This window comes from Hypomesus nipponensis, chromosome 23 (assembly GCF_054491055.1).
Source record: "Hypomesus nipponensis isolate SF chromosome 23, ASM5449105v1, whole genome shotgun sequence".
NCBI lineage: Eukaryota > Metazoa > Chordata > Actinopteri > Osmeriformes > Osmeridae > Hypomesus > Hypomesus nipponensis.
The window spans coordinates 4,259,377-4,279,650 of record NC_140383.1 but is presented as its reverse complement, the minus strand read 5'-3'; the positions used below and the strand labels follow the sequence as shown (position 1 = coordinate 4,279,650).

Here is a 20,274-nt window from a genome sequence, read left to right as displayed (position 1 = left end):
GTAGCCAAGTCCCCGCCTCCTCTCCTGAATGCGACACAGCTGCTTTTCAGAACCCAACCGCTCCAGCCCATTCATCCTCGAGAGCGAACAAAAAAGTGGCTATTTATTAGAATACTTGTTTTGTATTGTTCAGCGTCACACAAAAGACGCTTCATTATGTAACAAGCAAACCCCTTTTGCCAAGAGAAACAATAACTTGAAATTGTCTTTTAGAGTGTGTAATAAATGTCGTTTCTTCTTGTCTCTCCCCTCAGTGTGTGTTGGGTGGTGGGTTTGGGCACTGGGCACGGATGGCCTTGGCACAGTCAGCGGCTAGATTTTAATGGGAATGGTGGCGTTACATGAGGCTTTGGTGGGGTTTAGAATGGCTTTTAGGAGAATGGAGTAAGGAGTCGTACCACACGGGCTGCAGTACAGAGACGGGGCAGACGTGCGTAAGTTTGCATAACCTCAGCCTATTACCTTTGGTGCACATCTGAAAGTTCTTATTGACGAGTACATTTGCAAGTGTAAACTATTCATGTGAATTGTGCGCACAATGAAATGTATAGACTAGCCTGGTCTTACGCTGCGTGACAGTCTATACTTTAGCAAGGATACTGTAAGGATAAATCAGTTCTTGAAATGGCAAGGGGCAATCGATAGGCTTCCTAACCGATTTTCGCGCTCCATTGTAACTAATTCAATGCAAATGGAAATTGTTTTAGTGTGTCGCTAAAAAGGTTAGCGGCTGGAAATACTAATCTGCACGTGTATACTTTGGACGGCTTCCGGGAGACGTTGATGTTAAATATGTCTGTTGAAATAATGTATAATGTAACTGATCACTTTAATTGTATAGCCTATCATATTGTTTTTGTCGCTTGATATGGAAAGTTGTCAACGCAAACCAAATATGGATGAAACAATTGATATAGTATCTGACAGCACGTCACCCGTTAACAATTTGGTGTTTAGATAATTTTAGGACGAATGCCCAGGATGCGTATCCCGTCCTTCAAATTGTAAGAACAAATCAAACCCTGCAGATACCAGCCTTGGTAATGAATGTATCTCTATCATCGATGGATATCAGCACTGAAGAGCAGGGGGTGAGGTGGGTAAGTTGGGGGGGGGGGGGGGGGCGGTAAAGAAATGGATCAACTGATAGATATAGGTTAGCGCGCTCTCGCTGGAACAGGTGTTTGGCCATGATACGCTGTCGGATAATAGATCTATCCAAGGCCCTGACTTTTACGACCTTCTACGTGTTGTATCGTCTTTGGAGTTGTAAACCCACAAGCAGCTTTGGAAGGCCTACAACTGACCTTATTAGGCCAGAAAAACTAATAAACACGGTTATGCCATGACCCGTCAAGTGAGCGTTTTAGGGCAAGTCTGCTCTAAACTGAAGCAACATCTACAAAACGAACGTAGCCCCCCAACACAAACATTTTTTTGTTTGTTTATTTTTGTACATAAAACTCTTATTTATCATTATTGTAGGTTGTACTTCTCATCTTGTGGAGTTGATGAACAAAATGATATGTTTCTCTCCCTCTCTCTTTCTCTCTCTCCCTCTCTCTCTCTCTACTCTTTTTTTCTCTCTCTGTCTCTCTTTCTCTCAAACACACACACACACACACACACATACATGAGCCTACACAAACATTTAGTAAATAGTTCTAGAAGCAGTTAGTCTAACTGCTTTTTAGGCCTACATTTGGACATAGCTTAATAAAAAATGATTACCACTCTAATGACAATTGATTCATAACATGGATTTCCATATTATTTTCATCCATTAATTTATTGTTCCATATTATTAATGAACATGATCAATGTTTGATTTTCAAAATACGTCTATTAGTTTACAGCAGTCTTTGGCATGATCACGGCTGCCGCTTGCCTGCACTCTAAAGCCCCCGTGCGTATAAAGTCCGGAAAGAAGCAGCCTATTTGCTAATCAACAACAGTTTTATTACAAAATAAATAAATGTTATAATACTAGACCATGTTTTTAGTGATAAGTACTTATAAGTAAGTATAGTGTCTACCTACTCTTTAAACTTAAATTTGAACCATAACAAGGGTATAAAAAAAATATTGTTCCAGGTTGCTGGATCGCTGAGGTGACCCTTGTCCCAGCTCGTGCACCGCGCCAGCGGCTTATGCATCCCATTGCAGAGAGGGCACAAAGAAAGGGGAATTGTAAAGCGTGAGGCGAGTGATCGAGAATGACATGGAACGTAGATACGGGCCACGAGGGTCCCCGTCCAAAACTACAGGCTAATCCCTCTGACATTTAACAAGTCTTGATTTCTGGCAGCCGGTATGCACACACATCTTAACCTAGAACAAATGGTTAAAACGTTTTTCTTATTGTAAATAGGTTGTAATAGTATGGTAAAGTTATTAGTTAAGTCTTATCAAATAATAATTATGATATCATTAGGCCTAAATCAGTTGTAATCATGTGAACAACAACAACAACAATAAAATCAAATTGATCATTACCATAACTGGTCTAAAACAAATTATAATCCGAAGTGATGCATGTACAAATCTGTATTCATAATAATATAAATGTTCACTATTCTGGGTTACATTAATAATCATAATAAAAAATGTGTTAGCTTGCTTGTTTACAAACACGAGCCACGAGAACTTTACATCCTCTCTGGTGAAGTATTCCATTCTAAAACACTGAAACCTTAAAAATAGCCTGTGAAACAGATATGGCACAAATATGCATCCCTGTGATATTGTTAAATCAGTGGCCCGTAAAGAGCCTGCTCACCAGACAGGCTTGAATACCAACTGACTCTTTGCCGCCACCCTCATATTGTTAAACAATAATTATGACAAATAATCTACACTGTCCACATTTTGTGGATTATTATTTAATCCTGTCAAATCTGTATTGAAATCGGTAGACTATATTTTACAGTCGTCATAGTTTGTGTGCGAGGATACATTGAATACAAAAATATTCCATGATTAATGATGTAGGCTATTTTCATCTCATGATGAGAGTAGTTATTGAGAATAATTTCAAATAGCCCATGGACAAAAATATTAAATATTAAATTATTTGTATATTTATTCTTCCTGTTATAGCCTATATTGTTATTATTCTTATTGTTATTATTACAAATAGTAGGCTATTTGTATTAGGTCTCTTGGTGTTAATACTATTGTTATTTAGATTATAGCTCGTGTATTTTTTTATTATTGTTGTTATCATTAATATTATTATTATATAATATAATTAGCACCATAGGCTATAAATGCCCTCACGTGCGCGTGCTACCATCCGAACCAAAGCAACAGTTAGGGCCGTTATCCGTGCGGTGCGGATCACACGGATGTCATTGACCATGTGAGATCCCGTTAACCTTAGGCTATTACAAAACGCGCACGGATCCGTATGAGTGATCCAACTCCCACAGGCACACTGAGAGCATATCAGGCTAAGCCCTAATTAAAAGCAACAAAGTATGATAGAATGATTAAATCGTTAGTCTCGCCGCGGGGAAGGGATATTTTGTTTTCCTTCTCAATTAGCCGCTGATTGCGCTTTTCAGGGGAGGTCAGCTGTGAAATTTGAATTATACTTGGGTGTTGCGAGCCCCGTAACACCCAACATTGTCGAAGACATGCCAGCTTGTTTTCTGCGTTATTTGACAGGAATTTTGATTTAACCAACCCAACCAAAACAGTGACGTCATGTGTCCCACACTTAGGTTAGATTATTAACTTCTGGTACTGGATAATCTGAAAGTATGTTTGTTTATGTTGCATCTGTTTACTTCTTGTTAGTTCTGAATCATACTCACAGCTCACCTTCTCAGAACACCCACTGATCTAGATACACTACCCTTATACTCGACTCTTGACGCAACTGATCTGTGTGAGTGCGTGAGAGAGAGAGAGGGAGAGAGAGAGAGAGAGAGAGAGAGAGAGAGAGAGAGAGAGAGAGAGAGAGAGAGAAAGAGAGAGATCTCAGTAGCCTCAAACAAATGTTAACTTTCACATTTCAAATTGGCTGAGCAAGTGAGCCTCAACGTGTTTGCAAACGACAAAGTACAAGCTCCTTACCATAAGGTAAACGTTCATTTCAGAGTTTAAAGTTTCAGACTGTTCGTAAGAGTTTGGCTGCAGTAATGTTTGTTCAAAAAAGCCAAAGTCAGAACTCCAAGCCAAAGTGAAATGTAGTCGAACTTTCATACCCCGCAAAGTCTCGGCGACACCACACGTTTTCAAATATTATGTTCAATACATTTTCTCTCAGCGTCAGTGCTTGTTTTCGGGGGTGACCCCTCTTTCAACCCCCCTCCTGCCAGCGTGTTCCTCTCAGCGAGCTCTGCGTCACCTGACCAGACGGCATGCAAATCATTCTGCTTCTGGAACGCCATTGGCCGCTTGTGGCTCATTTAACCGCTGTCAGGGCTCCTCGTATGGCCGCCGCTTTAACTAACTTCTCAACACCGGCAGAGAAAGTGGCTCAAATGTGCATTCTGTCACCGTAGATGTGACCCAACGTGAGGAGAAGGGGTTGATATACACACGAGAAGATCCTTTTGCGAACAGTCCTACTTCTGGATTATTTATTATCTCCAATTGTATCCACTTTTTGGGGTAGGAGACCCTCGCCGTGCGCTCTGTGTGTGCACCTGTTCCGGACTCGAGCATCGAGAGGCACTTTTTTTCTCTATTGACAGTGAAGTTTGACAACCAGGTGAATGTATAGCATGATGATGGAAACCGACCTCCACTCCCCTGGACCCCAAACGAACACGACCACGGGTCAAACGGGGCCAAACAGTGGGTCTAAAGCGAACCAGGACAGAGTGAAAAGACCGATGAACGCGTTCATGGTGTGGTCCCGCGGGCAGCGGAGGAAGATGGCCCAGGAGAATCCCAAAATGCACAACTCCGAGATCAGCAAACGACTGGGTGCCGAGTGGAAGGTGATGTCCGAGGCTGAGAAACGTCCGTTTATCGATGAGGCGAAAAGGTTGCGAGCTATGCACATGAAGGAGCACCCGGATTACAAGTACCGGCCACGACGGAAGACCAAGACGTTGCTTAAAAAGGACAAATACTCCCTGGCCGGTGGGCTGCTCTCCGGGGCAGGAGGGGGCGGTGGAGTTGGTCTCGGGGTCGGAATGGGTTCGTCCGGGGTCGGTCAGAGGCTTGAGAGCCCGGGGGGGCACGGAGGCTCAGCCAGCTCGGGCTACGCACACATGAACGGCTGGGCGAACGGTGCGTACTCAGGACAGGTGGCTGCGGCGGCGGCGGCTGCGGCGATGATGCAGGAGGCTCAACTAGCCTACAGCCATCACCCAGGGAGCGGAGCGCACCACCACCACTCACACCACCACCACCCACATAACCCGCAGCCCATGCACCGCTACGACATGTCTGCACTGCAATACAGCCCTATCTCGAACTCTCAAAGCTACATGAGCGCCTCTCCGTCCGGCTACGGCGGGATCACCTACACGCAGCACCCGAGTTCTGGGGTCTCCTCCTCCGCCATGGGAACGTTAGGGTCGCTGGTGAAGTCAGAACCGAGCGTAAGCCCTCCCGTTAGCACGCACTCTCGGGGTCCTTGCCCCGGAGACTTGAGAGAGATGATAAGTATGTATTTACCAACAGGCGAGCCGGGGGACCCGTCTGTGCAGAGTAGACTTCACGCCCTGCCGCAACATTACCAGAGCGCGACGGCCGGTGTGAACGGAACGGTCCCTCTCACACACATTTAGGACAATCTAAGATAATGGAAACTGCAAACTAACACATAACCAAATATTTACCTCTTTTATAAAAGACTCTAGCCTATACCTGCATTTTGTACAGGATGATTATGCTCCTTGTAAATGAAAGGTAAATCCTATCTCCGTTTGGACTTTTTTAATTTTGAAATTATGACAGGCTACTCGAATGAAATTAGTTTAAAATATTGGTTATTGTGTATCATTTTGTCAATTTTACTAACTCTAAACTCTTTAGTTGAAGGTGATGCCACCTTTATGGAGACATGAGGTTAATTGTCACGTTATTTTGGTTCATTGTAAGTTATTGAAAATAAGTTGTGTCATTATCATGCATTGGGATTTTCATCTCTCTCGCTCCCCAAACATTTGTACACATGTTCGTTTACATGTCTATTAATTATCAAAAATATCTCTTTTGTTGTAATACTTATTGTAAATTGTGAATAATTTGCATATTTGAAAGGCTGACGGGCATCTGCTGTTGTATATCCTAATTTACAAAATGCTTTTCTGAAAATGACAGGCCCTGAAATGCGCTGAATTACAATTGAATAAATTTCACCCTGTTGCTCTGGTTCTTAAAACTGATCTTAGGTTGATTATTTTGACTTCATTAGCCTATATCTTGTAAATAAAATGTCGAGGTTTAGACAACCCTTTTAAAATCATGAAAATGTATCCTTGGCACAAAGTGACCTGAAGGACATTTGTTTGTGTGGGAGAAAATTATAGGATTCAATCTCATGCAATTCTTGAATCTTAATTCAGAACCAACAAATCAAATGTATGAGATGGCATATGAGGGTTTGTTTTGGTTTCCCATGGGTAAAGGAAATTATTCGTCCTTCGCCAAAACAGATACGCTGGTCTCGGGTATAATATCACGGGCTTCTCCAATTTCATAGAGCTTCAGAAATGTCCAAGGTGACAAAATTGTGACTTTAATATACAACAGCACATTTGGCTGTACGTATAGGCATATCTAAGAAAATACATTATATTATTATTATTTATGTTGATTATTGTTGCTTAGAGGAACTTGCTGCGTGCCGGCTATATGCCATGCAAGCGATTCAGATAAATTATATGGCAATATTTATTACATTTGATTTGCTACAAATCTATGCTTAGCTTTTAATAAACAGTTAAGAGTATTCTTAAATAACTTATATTTCCTAAACCTGCAGGTGTCAGAAGCCTTTAGTTTGTTTACTAATTTGCTTTACTGAATTACCCTTCTGTCTTTATTGATTTGTTTTTCCTCCACATAGGACACATGTTACACGGCTGACTCTTCCTCTCTAATGAAAACATCTATACATGAGTGTAATCCTATGTACATAAAAGAAAAGAGTAAAACTTAGCTTTTTCCTTAGTATGGCTTCAGGGGTCAAAGTTCTAGCATAAGCCCTGATCCTATGACAAAGCCTATAGTGGTGAATAGGAAGTGTTAGGAACCACTCAGGATGTTCAAATTAATCTTTACACAATCCCAGCTGCACTCCAACCAGCATGTTCCCAGGTCGGAAAACATGCTGGAGTTAGAGACAGGAAGACAACATGGAGGAAAACAAGAGAGTTTTCTGTCTTACTGAATTTTAAAATTATATATTCCTGTCCACGAGTGTAGGCTTATCTTGAACAAATCATTTAGATGTATCTTCTTATCTTCTTTTTGGAACACGTGTGGTTTTGTCATTGTCATTTATTCTGAACAATTTCTCTGTATTAGTGCTGTTGGATTGGTTTTAATGTCCAAAATCAATAAGTCTAAAAACCAGAATGAAAAACAGAGAAAGAAAGAAAGAGAGACAGTGTGTGTGAGAAAGTTGTCTCTCTTCTGGTGAAATATTCTAAATATATGCAAATATGGGCATGTGTTAGGTAGTATATACCTTTGGAGCTATAATAGCTGTTTCAGTTTCTCTCTGGTCAAAATGGGAGACTTTTTAAAACTAAAACTAAAATGGGAAAAGTGACAACAACAAAAAACAGAACCCCTACTGTTCCAAATGTGAATCACATTAAATTCACCTCAGTAACAGTGTAATAATGTGCAAATCCCTAGCATGTGTTCCAGCAGTGATAACTTGGGAACACCCTTTGTCTTGTCCACACAGCAACAAGTACCCTGCAGGATGCCGCAGACCCAAGTGACTTTGACGGGACACATTGAACCTTGGGTAAAGACCAGGCCTCATTTTTACAGCCGGCCATTTTGTTTCTATTCACTCTCTTGACCGCCTCTTGAGTGTGTTCATGTGTGTGTGCATTTGAATGAGGTTGTTGATGTTGACATACTCCTCATGTTCATCCTATTTGTCCCATTCGGCTGTACCTTACAAAGCAACCACACTGTGGCTGTGAACACCCCTGCTTGCTACTGCATTGGTCTATTCCTTTTCACTTTTTCCCTTTATTCATTTAGTAAATGCTTTTATCCAAAACGTTGTTCAAATAGTGCATATTCGACAGACGATCAACCGTCAGAATGCCATGTAGTTCTACAGTATTTATGTGTTTTTTTCCTGAGTCATGGAAGGCTGTATTTATGAGCAACATTGCAAGAGAAGCTTTCTACCTTGAAATCCACTGCGCATCCCACTCATACAGTGACTCATTATGTCAGGCTGGTATATTAAGACTTTTAGAGCTTTCCAACTGAATCATGCCAGCTGTGTGTTCTGCAACAGAAGACACATATTCAGATAGGGGCTGTGAAAGCCAGAAGGTAAACAGAAATACTGTGGTTGTACAACATCTACACCAAGCAATCCATCCATACCCCACCCCAATCTATAAAACATTCAATGGGAAAGGCAGGACTAGTTTGAAATGAAGTGTTGTGGATCCCATACCATCCTGGCTATGTGCCCTGGATTCAGCTTCCTCTTACTCAACGGAGCTCATAGGACGGGCTAGCTAGTCATCTTATCTTCGGATGTAAAGACATACAGATTAACACTGGGGGAAAAAACGGAAAGGCGGGGTGCGTCACGGCACATCCACAGCCTAAAAAGAAGAGCGTTCTGGTAAATTTAACCTGAATAATTTTCTACTCAACGTGAGGGTAGAGACTGAAAGCAGGGGAGGACCGGGGGAGAGGAGGGGGTTTATGACCGTGGGTGGATGGGTGTGTGGGGAAGATGGTGGGTTTGGATGGGTAGGTGGGGGTGTTTGGGATGGGGTGGGGGGCTGCCCAATAAATCTCTCCAGTCCGCGATACTGTTATCTTGTAGCCACCGATATATTCCGCACTAGGAGGCCATCAGCTCCGGCGCACACGCGCTGCTCATAAAGCCCCGATCCCTTGCACTCCCTGTCCTAAATGGGGATAATTAGCGTCACTTTATCACGCCTCTGCATATTTCCTCCGTTCTCCCCCTCCAAAAAAACCCAGCAAGCTGCCTGCTCTCAGTGCCCGCTCTGTCGCAGAAGATTACGGAGACAGATTGCACAGAACAAATGTGCAGAGCGAGATTAGCGCGGAATAGTGAAAGCAACTGGGCCAATGAATTCCTCGCGAGGGCCTTATCGTGCAATTACACGTTGACATGTTTAACAATCTTGCTGCTTCTTAATCCCGTGGTTTTCCAGGAGCGAGCGCAGCACCGCTCTCTCTCTCTCCCTATCCAGCTCTACCCTCATGCGGGAGCAAAGGGCCTGGTGCACAACCGCGGTGCAGACACCAAATATGTAGGCTTAAAGTTTAGCATTTGGTATTTTCTAACTTTTTCCTGGAAAAAAATGGAAATGTCCTTTTGAAAGACGTCGTTGCGCTATAATCAAACTCACATGGCAAAACAAAGTTTAGGTTTTGATTAATGCCTCCTTGCCCCCTTTTCGAAACGGATAAGCGAAATTCAATAAATGTATTTTAGACTATAGTGCTAGCAATATTTTTTGTTTTAGCACTAGCAAGGCTTATGAGTTACTTGACGTGATAGTGTAGTCCATAGGGCCGTCCAGTCGTGTTTAAAGTTCATGTTGTACTTTTCCCTTATCTCTTCTTTTCTCTGTCACCTCCTCTCCTCTCCTTCCCTGCCCCCTCCCCCATCCTCCCCCGCTCTCCCCAATCCCTCCTGCCTGGCGGTATATCGGGCTCTGTGTGGGAGTGATTGTGAGCGCCACTGTTGGAATTTGGCAGCGACCGCAGCTTGGAGAGCCGCCCCACGCTGAGTCGCATTCAGTGGCCAGCGCACTGTGAGGTTGGGAACTTTCAGTCAGTCGTACAACTCAATGCCCCCACAAAGGCGATTACAAGCCCCAGCGCATTCCTGAAGCGACCTGGGGGACACGCAGGTGCGAGGGGATGGGGAAACCCGTCAGAGAAGTGATCAAAACCGGGACAGTTCTGGGACCACACAAAACCAACCTCGCCACGGGGACCGGGGATTTGGGGGGAAGGAGTAGAAAAGGAAAGAATACGTTTTGGGGTGATGGAAGTTTTGGGGTGTTTTTCGAACATTCCTGTCAACCAGACAATGAAAGGAAGAGAACCCCTTCCAATCTAGATAAAGAAACCCAAAAATCCAGGACAGCACACTGCCTCTAAATTTAAAAAGAAACGTGCATATTTTAGCCCATAAATAATGAATGGCTTGCAGCCAGTTTGATTGTGTTCAGTTCGCCTGCTTGCTGTTGAATTGGACGCACTTCCAATACTCACTGGCCCTTATGCAGGTTGTAGACGCCTGGACGAACTGAAAGTAGGCGACAGTATACAACATTTGCCCAATTTCCTCGTAATTGAAATAGCTGGTTCAAAGGGTTAACTGCTTTGCTTAAATCGAAAATACCCCTTCATTGCGCCAAAGCGTGTGTTTTTGGCCAGCTATAGGTCTCCATCGTGGAGACAGACGGTATATTTGATTAGAGCAACGTCTAACTATCAATTACGGCGAAAAAACAGAGGGTCCCCAAGGAGTAGTAATCAGCGCGCCAGCAGCTCGCGGACCTCTCATTTCCCACCGCTGCTTCTTAATGGAGGCGCGCGGGAACGCATGAAAATGAGCTCCGCGCGCAGGCGAACTGTCACTCATTTGGAAACTTGGCCCAGACACCCCACAGAAAGGTATTCTTGTATTCAGCTGTGTTGGATGGACAGCAGGAACGCAGTGCAACAAATTTCGTATTGGGATATTGATATTGCCATAGCTGCTTAGTCTTGGAACGATTTTCTAGGAAATTTCCTCACAACAACACGTAGCCTAACTTGTAAGCTACAGGCTAAGTGTTAGCCAAGGGGCCTGGGCTAAACTCATTTTTCTGCCAACACCACAGTTGTGGCCTTCATCATAATTAAAAGTGTTTCTTTCTTTTTTTCTTTCTTTCTTTCTCTCTTTACCCCTCTGTCTCTTTTCCTCTCTCTTTCCCTCTCTCTCTTTCCCCCTATCTCTCCCCCCTCTCTCTCTCTCTCTCTCTCTCTCTCTCTTTCTCTCTCTCTCTCTCTCTCTTTCTTTCTTTCTTTCTTTCTCTCTTTCTTTTTCCTTTCTTTCTTTCGCGCCTCTGCATGCCTGTCTGTGTCTGCCTACCTGTTTGCTAGCCAGCTACACAGAAAGCCAGCCAATCTTCCTCTCTTACCCTCAGTATGCGGCCTCTATCAGTAATAACGCTGTAATGTTCGGGTAGATAAACGCAGGTCATTACGCTTCTACGCCCGGAGTTCTCCGATGGAGCTGTCCAGTTCTGAAATGACATAATTTCAGCACCCACAGTTGCGTTGTGAAAAGGGCAACAATTCGTCATTCCTAAGCTTCGTATTACATCCAGTTTTGACGTAGGCTAGGCTACTTCAAATTCTACATTTTATGAAACGGGGGACCAACGCCCACTATAACAAAAAATATAGTCATTATAGTATTTTTAGATTTAGGTTAGGCTATATGAGTTAAAATAACCGTAATCAAAACAATTTGGTTACACCGACTTCTCCAACTGATTGTTATTACAAGTCTGTCCGGTTTGTGTCAAGTCAGTATTTGCTTATTATAGGATTAATCTTGAAAATAGAAACATTGTCAGTGTTTGATGAATCCTACCTTTTGGAACAACTCGGACCACGTCTGACCTGCTTTTAGGGCTCATACGTCTGCTATGGAGCCTAACCCACGGCCTATCTGTAAATAACTACAAATATACCGCAATGAAAAGGGAGATGTGTATCTATTATTGACTTCGCGTGGATGTACGAGGCGGTTTGTTTGCGGTTGTTGTAGAATCGCCTATTGTAAACAAGACAGCGGGATCTTCGTGTGTGTTTGTGTTTGTTGGGGGGGGGGGGGGGGGGGATGCGGGGATGGTCGATGACAGCAGGTTCTCGCACATCGGAGCCGCTCGTGGGAGAGCAGGGATGAGTGTGGGAGGGGAGCACGGATAGTTGGGCCTTATTGACACCCCCGCTGGGCGTTATTACTTAAAGACGATGTCGCCTTCAAATAGAGGTACTTACGTTTCGTGTTTTTCGGAGTGGTGGTGCTCACCTTTTTGTCGCCTGGATCAGAGCCAGTCCCCCACTAAACCATGTAATGCTGCTTTTTTCGTGTTTTCACTTATTTCTCTAACACTCTCTCCGTCGAACTCACCCTCCTCTCCCTGCCTCTGTCTGTTTGTCAAGCACACTGTTTGGACGGTATTTTCGTATTTCCGCCATCTTTTACCACACTTTTCATCTTTGTGTGAATGAATGACTGAGGTGACCATGTTCTTTATGGCTTATGATAGGTGAGTAGATTTAAAAGGATGGTTAGCACTCAGAGTTTGTACCTCTGGGTCTTTTAGCATCAGTCAGTGAAGAGACGTTTGTCTTTCGCTGCAGTATAGGGAGCAGAGGGCTTCCTGCTGCCAACATACCTAATCCTATTAGCACCATGGCTGGAAAATCTTTGGCGGTATAATTTTTTTCCTTCTGTCTTTCTTTCTTTCCTTCACTCACTCTCTCTCCCTCTTTTTCTTTCTCTTACTCTTTCTCCCCTCCATCCCTTCTGCCCCCTCCCTCCCTCCCTGTCCATCCCTCCCACTCCTCCCTCTCTCCCTGTCACCCACATGCACACAGGCACAGTCAATAAATCGTACCCCAACAAAATGTTTTATCACCTGATTCTCACCCACACAAAACATGTTTGCGGTCGTAAAGCGTTTGAGATAACTGCCAGGCAGGTGATTACTCTCATCGGGGTTCAGATGAGGTTAATGAGGGGTCAAAGAGCGCTGATAAGACAAGCAACTTGATTTCCTCCTCTGCAAGGTCCTGATAACTGATTGAACCCAGTGACCTTTGATCCCAGAGGAGGTCAAGTGATCAACTAACCAGGATGGTAAAGATGGGTCAGATGTTGCGGTTTGAGGGATGAGTATTTCACATCTATCTGTCAAGATGAACCGATTAATGGCCTTTATTGATTGTGATAGCGCTGATCTGTTTTGTCCAAGAGCCATTAGATTGTTGTCGGCTATCAAACAGTTTAGGGAAATTGGGAGGGGATGGGATTCATATCATCCCTTTTGTAATTGCACCGATAACCTACCAGCTCTCAAGCAGATTCATTCAACCTTTGTCCCACATTTCACTTGAAGCGTGCGTGACATTAATTGTGTGTCTGTGTGCCGTGTGTGTGTGTTGGGGGGTCTACTACTATACCACTTTGAGTGATTAACTGACCTTCCTACTCGCTCGATCATAAATATAAAAAGTGATGTTAGCTAAAGAGCCTATGGTCAGGAGAGGACAGTTTGCATGGCTGCCCCGCCCCCCCCCCCCCCGACACCTTTGTGAGTCTAACTGTGGAAGCTCCCTATCGCTCAGATCAGGGACACGGAGGGAGTCGTGATATCTTCTCTGACTACTGACCTTTTGATGCCTGGCTCACTCCCTCTTGCCTCTCTTTCCCTCTCTTCCTTTTCTCCCCCCTGCCTCTCTCCAGGGTGTCGATCACGACGACTGCCAGGGGATGCTGGCGATGGATCTCCGCGGTAACGAGTGATTGGCAGGTGCCGGCTCTCGTCCCAGTGATGGCTGGCAGGGCGTCATTACGATGGAGGTGAAGATCTGCTTTGTGGAATGAGAGGACCTTCTGGAAAATGTCAACGACAGTCAGAGCCCCCAAACTGCCTCCCCCATCTCCCCTGTCCATAAACTCACACACATACACACACACACACACACACACACACCCTTCCTAACATTCAACCACCTCATTGTTATCCTGTTTGTTGTGTTGTGTCCCCTGAGCTGCACCCAGACCCAACACACTCCCCAGGACAGACACGGCCCTAAACACCAAACTTAACCTTCTGCATCTACAGAATTAAACCAAACCATCATCCACTCAATACTACCCAACCTGACTCACCCCAACCCACCAACCCACCAACCCACCAACCCACCCACCCACCCCCTCCACTCAACTCAACCCAACCTAAAATCTCACTCTGCCTGTACCTCCCTAACCTCCCCTTCCCCACAAGTTCCTAAACTTAAAACTCAACCTCATGCTTCGGTAGAACTTCCTCACTACCATTCTCACATCAGAACCTAAACTAACTTCCACTCAGCACAGCCCGACCCTCATACCTCTTTCAGCTCTCCCTTCCCCCTCATTCTCCTCCTTCATCTCCAGCCAACCTCCATATTATCTATTTCTCTCTCTCTCTCTCTCTCTCTCTCTCTCTCTCTCTCTCTCTCTCTCTCTCTCTCTCTCTCTCTCTCTCTCTCTCTCTCTCTTCTCTCTCTCTCTCTCTTTCTGTCTCTACATTTTTATAGCAAACACACTCAAACACACACAATCTTAATACCTTAGTCTCATTTGGCCTTTAGCCCGGAACTGTCTGCATATTGAGATTTGGAAAATCCCCTCCAAATGCTTGTAATGAACATTTTGCAGCCTTGAGTGTGTTTCCCTGACCAAAGCTGAGCCGGTGGGCAAGGGACCAGGGAGTACAAGTCATATTTCCCCTCAGAGAAACTTGGCCGGCCAGTTAGGGGCACTCCTAGTCATACCAAGGGCTATTCCATCTAATTAGTACATTTAAGAACGTTTTTCTTTGTGACCAGAGAATATAACCCCCCCCCCCACACACACAAATCACCAGCCCAAACATCTCAATACATCTCTCTACATGCACAACCCCAACCATCCACCCACTAACTACACTGAATCCATCTAGCCCTGATCAGTTGCATACCATCAGTTGCATTCTGTAGTTTTTTTTTAAGCTAGTTTGGAGCCTCTTCTGCTTGTGATCACTGCTGCTCCCAGCTGGTGGTCAAAAATACACTTTAATTTTACTGTTTGTCATGATTAACTTCGCCTCGAATGAGAACACAAAAGAGAATAAATCAATTTTTAATAAACCCGTTGCAAACCATCCAGTGTTGTCTGTCCTTGCTGTGCAACACCAAGGAAAATCTGTCTTCCATCCCCCCCGTGAAATGAATGAGAAGGATAATTGTGGTGTAATGTGAACAGGTAAAGAGGGCCTTTTGTTCTGTCACAGCAATTCAGTAACAATCAGTTATTCACTGGATGTCATTCACACAGGCTCTCATTCCTCCTGTCTCGGTGATGGCTTTGATTGGCTTCTTTTTCCGAGTGATTGATCCCAGAACGTCGGGAGGGCGGAGAGTTAGCTGTGTGGTTTTAATTGATGGCAAAATTAAGAAATCAATCACACATTTACTACCATACCTAGAAGTCTGAATCCCTAAGACTGACTTAATACCGTTTGATGTGTTACAGCCCTGTGTTATCGATTTGTCACAGTGGATTGTGCACCAAGTGCAGTTTGTCCTTGTTGTTTGTGTCACATTTTGTAGTGTCTTAGAGAGGAATGCTACCACTGTCAATTAAAAACAGACTTTAGTAACATTGTTAAACTCTAATCAGTGTGTGTGTCATTTAGCATAGCCTTCTGAGATGCACGACAGGAGAATGACATGCAGAATCCTTGGGGCTGTATCGACCAGTTCTCCTTGACAAGACTGTTTCAAATGCTTTACTATTGTTTCTGTCCTCGCTATACCAGGCACTTTCTCCTAGACAGCCATTCATACAGAAAGTGTTTGTGTGTGCCCGTGTCTCTGCGTGCACATCTGGGAATGAGCATGTGTCTGAGTGTCTCTGTGTGCGTATTTGTGTTTTGTGTGTGTGTGTGTGAGAACGAGATAGAAAGAGAGACATGGTAGTTAGGTTTCTATAGCGTGGGAAGTGAGAGTGTCACGTCGCAGACAAGCAGATAGACTGCACAGAATAGGATAATGGCCATCTCAGGTGACTACATGGGACGATTACAAGGTTGGTACAGTTAGACCAGGAGCTGGCCTCATGGCTTCCTGTATGCTAACACATACACACACACTCACACACACTCCTGAGAGATTCCGCCGGTTATCACACCCCTCCAGATTGTTATGGACTACTTATGGAAAACACACAAACATCTCAAGATGCGGACAATCCTGCCAACACGAGCCCAGTGTTAAGTACAGTTGTTGTCGTTGTTTACGTTTTTTTCTCTCTGTCTCTCTCTTTTTTTTTTCATCTATAAATTCCCGGCGTTGCTAAGGTGCTTTGGGAGGGATTAACGGGGGCTGGCTCTGATGAGCAGGCCTGCAGATTTCCTACCAGCCGGAAAAAGACAAAGAAAAGAGAGGAAAGAAGCGAGAGAAACAGTGGAAAGACGCGACGGGGGAACGGCACCAACAGCTTGTGTAAACATGATGACTTGCGAGAGGTAAAGAGGTACAGCGAGGCAGAGAGGAGAGAGGGATGAAGAAGAGGATAGGGACAGAGACGGGGTTGAGTACTGAGAGCGCAGAGTGATGAGCGAGAGGAACAGGAGCGGTTGGCAGTTGAGTGTAAACAACTGTTATAGAACATCTCCCGTTTCACACTGACACCACTGCAAACTGTTTTTTCTCACTCTCACTTTCCCTCCCTCCTTCCCGCTCTCTCTCTCTCTCTCTCTCTCTCTCTCTCTCTCTCTCTCTTTCCTCTCTCTCTCTCTCTCTTACTTTCCCTCCCTCCCTCCCCTCCCTCCCACCCTCCCGCTCTCCCTCCCGCTCTCCCTCCCGCTCTCCCTCTCTCTCTCTCTCTCTCTCTCTCTCTCTCTCTCTCTCTCTCTCTCTCTCTCTCTCTCTCTCTCTCACTTTCCTCCCTTCTCTTCCTTCCCTCCCTTCCCCTCCCTCCCTCCGTCTCTCATCTCTACCCAACTTGAGGGCTCGGCTCCAGACACTTTTGTCTTTCTACTGTCACGACTTCAAACAGCGACGATGCTCGGGTCATCCTGATGCGCCCCGAGCAATGAGACTCCACGCCTCTCAGGTGTACGCCTCACCCAGGCAGTGTCCTTGATGACACTCTCTCTCTCCCTTTCTTCGTTGCCTCCCTCTCCCCCCTTTCTCCCCTCGCTCTCTAGCTTGTCTGTCTCCCCCCCTCTCACTTGTTTTAATTAGCGTGCTCCTGGCGGTAGAGGATAGCTAAAATATGTTAACCAGGCTATCGCACTCGTCTGCACCTTGGGGACAGATTTGATACTGTCAGTTCACAAACCACAACTCATACAGGAAACCAATTTCAGACAGACTAACATGAAGGGAGGATATCTTGATGACTTTGCTAACTGTGTGGAATGGAATGGACTCCTCCATTTGATAGCGTCCTTTTGAAGTGATTTATGCCTTAACTGTTCTATGAGAATGACATAGGATATATGATGAGATGAAATATGTTGTTTATTGTGAGAGATGATTACTCATACATACACACACAAACGTGTGGGAAAACAAAAGAGGGGAAAGAGAGAGAGGGAAAGAGAGAGAGGAAAAGAGAGAGAGGGAAAGAGAGAGAGAGGTTGGTCTGAGGCTTGAGCCCAGCTCTCTTGTCAGAGTATCTCGTCTCAGATAGACTGTAACCAGACGCCACCTGTTTGTGTTGCACAAGGCACTTGACTGCGGGCCAAAACGGCCCCTCCCACCATACCTTCTCCTCCCTTCTCTTCCCCCCTTTCTCTCCCCTTTTCTCCCTCCCATCTGGTATGGGTTACACCCCCACCTCTCTAGGCTTCGTGGAGAAAGGCAGACAGGTAAAATACTCTCAAGCGTGTGTGTGTGTTTGTGTGTGTGTGTGCTGTCTGAGTGTGTTTGCTGAGGCGTGGCAGTGGCGGGTGCAGTCTTTCAAGCAGTGATCCCTCTGAAGTACTCATCTGATCAGACCTGGCCCACGCTCTACGGCTGCTGCTGGGGTCACCCCACCTGCCCTGGGGTCAAACACATACCTGCACTACCCACACATCTGCCATACACACAGACACACACGTACCACAAACACACACAAACATACCTCCATAACCCACAGATATACCATACACTCGCACGCACACACATGCATGCACAGTCACAATGTTAGAGATTGTCTGATAGCCATTAGTGTTACACCTTATTACCGAGGTAATGACTGACTCCTGGCTCTATTTAGAGACGTGAGAGAGATTACATTACATTGATTAATATTTCTGTAATTCTACCGTTGCTTTGGCAATATGAACAACTGTTGTTTTTCATGCCAATAAAGCCCTTTGAACTGAACTGAACTGAGAGAGAGAAAGAGAGGGAGAGAGAGAGAGAGAGAGAGAGGGAGAGAGAGAGAGACAGAAGGAGAGAGAGAGAGAGAGAGAGGGGGAGAGAGAGAGAGAGAGGGGGGGGGAGAGAGAGAGAGAGAGAGAGAGAGAGAGAGCTGTGGATAAGACTGGAGCAGAGATGCAGAAGAGAGATGTGATTGTCTTCCCTCCCTCTCCCTCCCTCTGTTTTCACTTTGTGTCCTTGTTTCTCTCCATCTCTTCTCTCCATCTCTTCTCTCCATGGTTCTCCATGTGTCGTTGTCTCTGTCTCTCACCGTCTCCCAATCCCCAAGGAGATGAGTAGAACGCAGGGCATCCAGAACATTCCAGAATATTCAGCTCTGGCAGCAGTGCACCACAGTTACCATCCCCCTGGAACCCATGACCGGGCCTGTCTTTGCCCCCCCCCCCCCCAGGGTGCAGGCTGAGTGAAAAGCAGAACAGTGGAGCCAGTGACATTTCCTCACAGTTGACCTTTGCGGTGGCCATTGACTGAGGCACACCTGGAAGGATCTTAGGCATGCTGGGACACACATACACACTGAAGACAACTTTGAAGAGGAAAACTCACGCGCGCATGGGTGTACTCGCTCGCATGAACGACACAAACGTGTTCACACACACACGCACACACACATGCTGCCAGTTGATAGAGATGCAAATTATATTCCAATGTACCACATAGCGAGACAACATGGTTTACCAAATAAACAAACAGGTAAACAAACCAGAATCAAGGTGTTATGAATCACATGTCACGCTGTGAGTCATTCCTCTCACCCTTCCCTGATGTGCAGCATTACAAAGCCAAGACCCTGACTGGGATAATAGTCTGCCCAACTCCCTGCAGAACAGACCAATCAACTTCTCCACACCTGACGACATCACAATGCCCTGGTCATGCTGCTAATTGGTCAGTCCAGTAGAATGAGAGAAGGTAGGAGTTCTATTAATCTTTTGGAAATCAAGACTTATTTGCTCCCGACCCTTGTTGTCCAGTCTCCTGATGGGCCTTTATTTTATTTTTTTAACCCAGCAATTAGAAGCTTTTCTTTTACGGGGTAAAGAGGAGGTGGAGGAGGTGGAGGGGGTCTGTGGTGAAAGGGGACTCTGCTTCTGCTCAGCAGCTTGGTCCAGTACCGACATGTTCCTGCCTGTCTGCCTGTTCCCCCATCCGTGTCACACATCAGCCAAGCGTCACGCCAGCTCACACACACGCACACACACACACACGCACACACACACACACACACGCACACACACACACACATGCACACTTGCACACATGCACACTCGCTGGTCACTCAAGAGAGAAGCAATGTGATTGGCAGGAGAATGGCAGATGAACTCGTGAACTTTGCGTCAGCCTGGCTCTGTTTCTTCATGGTCAGCGGTCAGAACGTCTTCTCTGGACAGAGCACCGGTCAGCCTGCTCTGGGACTGAGATGAAATATCTCATGGGATCTGTTTAGGATCTGGTTCTGATCTGTTTGCTGTGAATTGTTGATTCAGCCTGCTAATTGATTCATTTGTTGACTGATGAATATAATTATTTTGAGGTCTTCCAACCCTAACTGTAAACGCCACTGGAAATACTTCATCACATCAGTTTTCTGTTTCCTTGGTTACCCTGCTCTTGTTCTGAATGGGTCCCTCTCTGATGGCAGGTGTGATTGGCTGAGTCCTGTTCCCTGACCCAGCCCACTTTTCCGATTGACAGGTCTGATAAACTCATATCGCACATGATAGGAGGGGGGGGGGAGTGAAACTGTAGACGTGCACTAATTAGAAACTTGGATGGAGGGTCAGATAAAGAATTAGAGAGCTAGTGAAAGAAAGAGAGATGGGGGGGAGAGAGGGAGAGAGAGAGAGAGAGAGAGAGAGAGAGAGAGAGAGA

General features: G+C 45.2%; 1 protein-coding gene across 1 annotated transcript; it reads left to right on the top strand.

Moving 5' to 3' along the window:
• Positions 1–4,338: 4,338 nt before the first annotated feature.
• On the top strand, positions 4,339–14,110 carry sox1a (SRY-box transcription factor 1a). Its single transcript, XM_084688349.1, has 3 exons — positions 4,339–5,561; positions 7,883–7,945; positions 13,685–14,110. Exons 1-3 carry the CDS (start codon positions 4,725–4,727, stop codon positions 13,742–13,744), a joined length of 960 nt encoding a protein of 319 aa, XP_084544475.1. The 5' UTR covers positions 4,339–4,724; the 3' UTR covers positions 13,745–14,110.
• Positions 14,111–20,274: the final 6,164 nt, after the last annotated feature.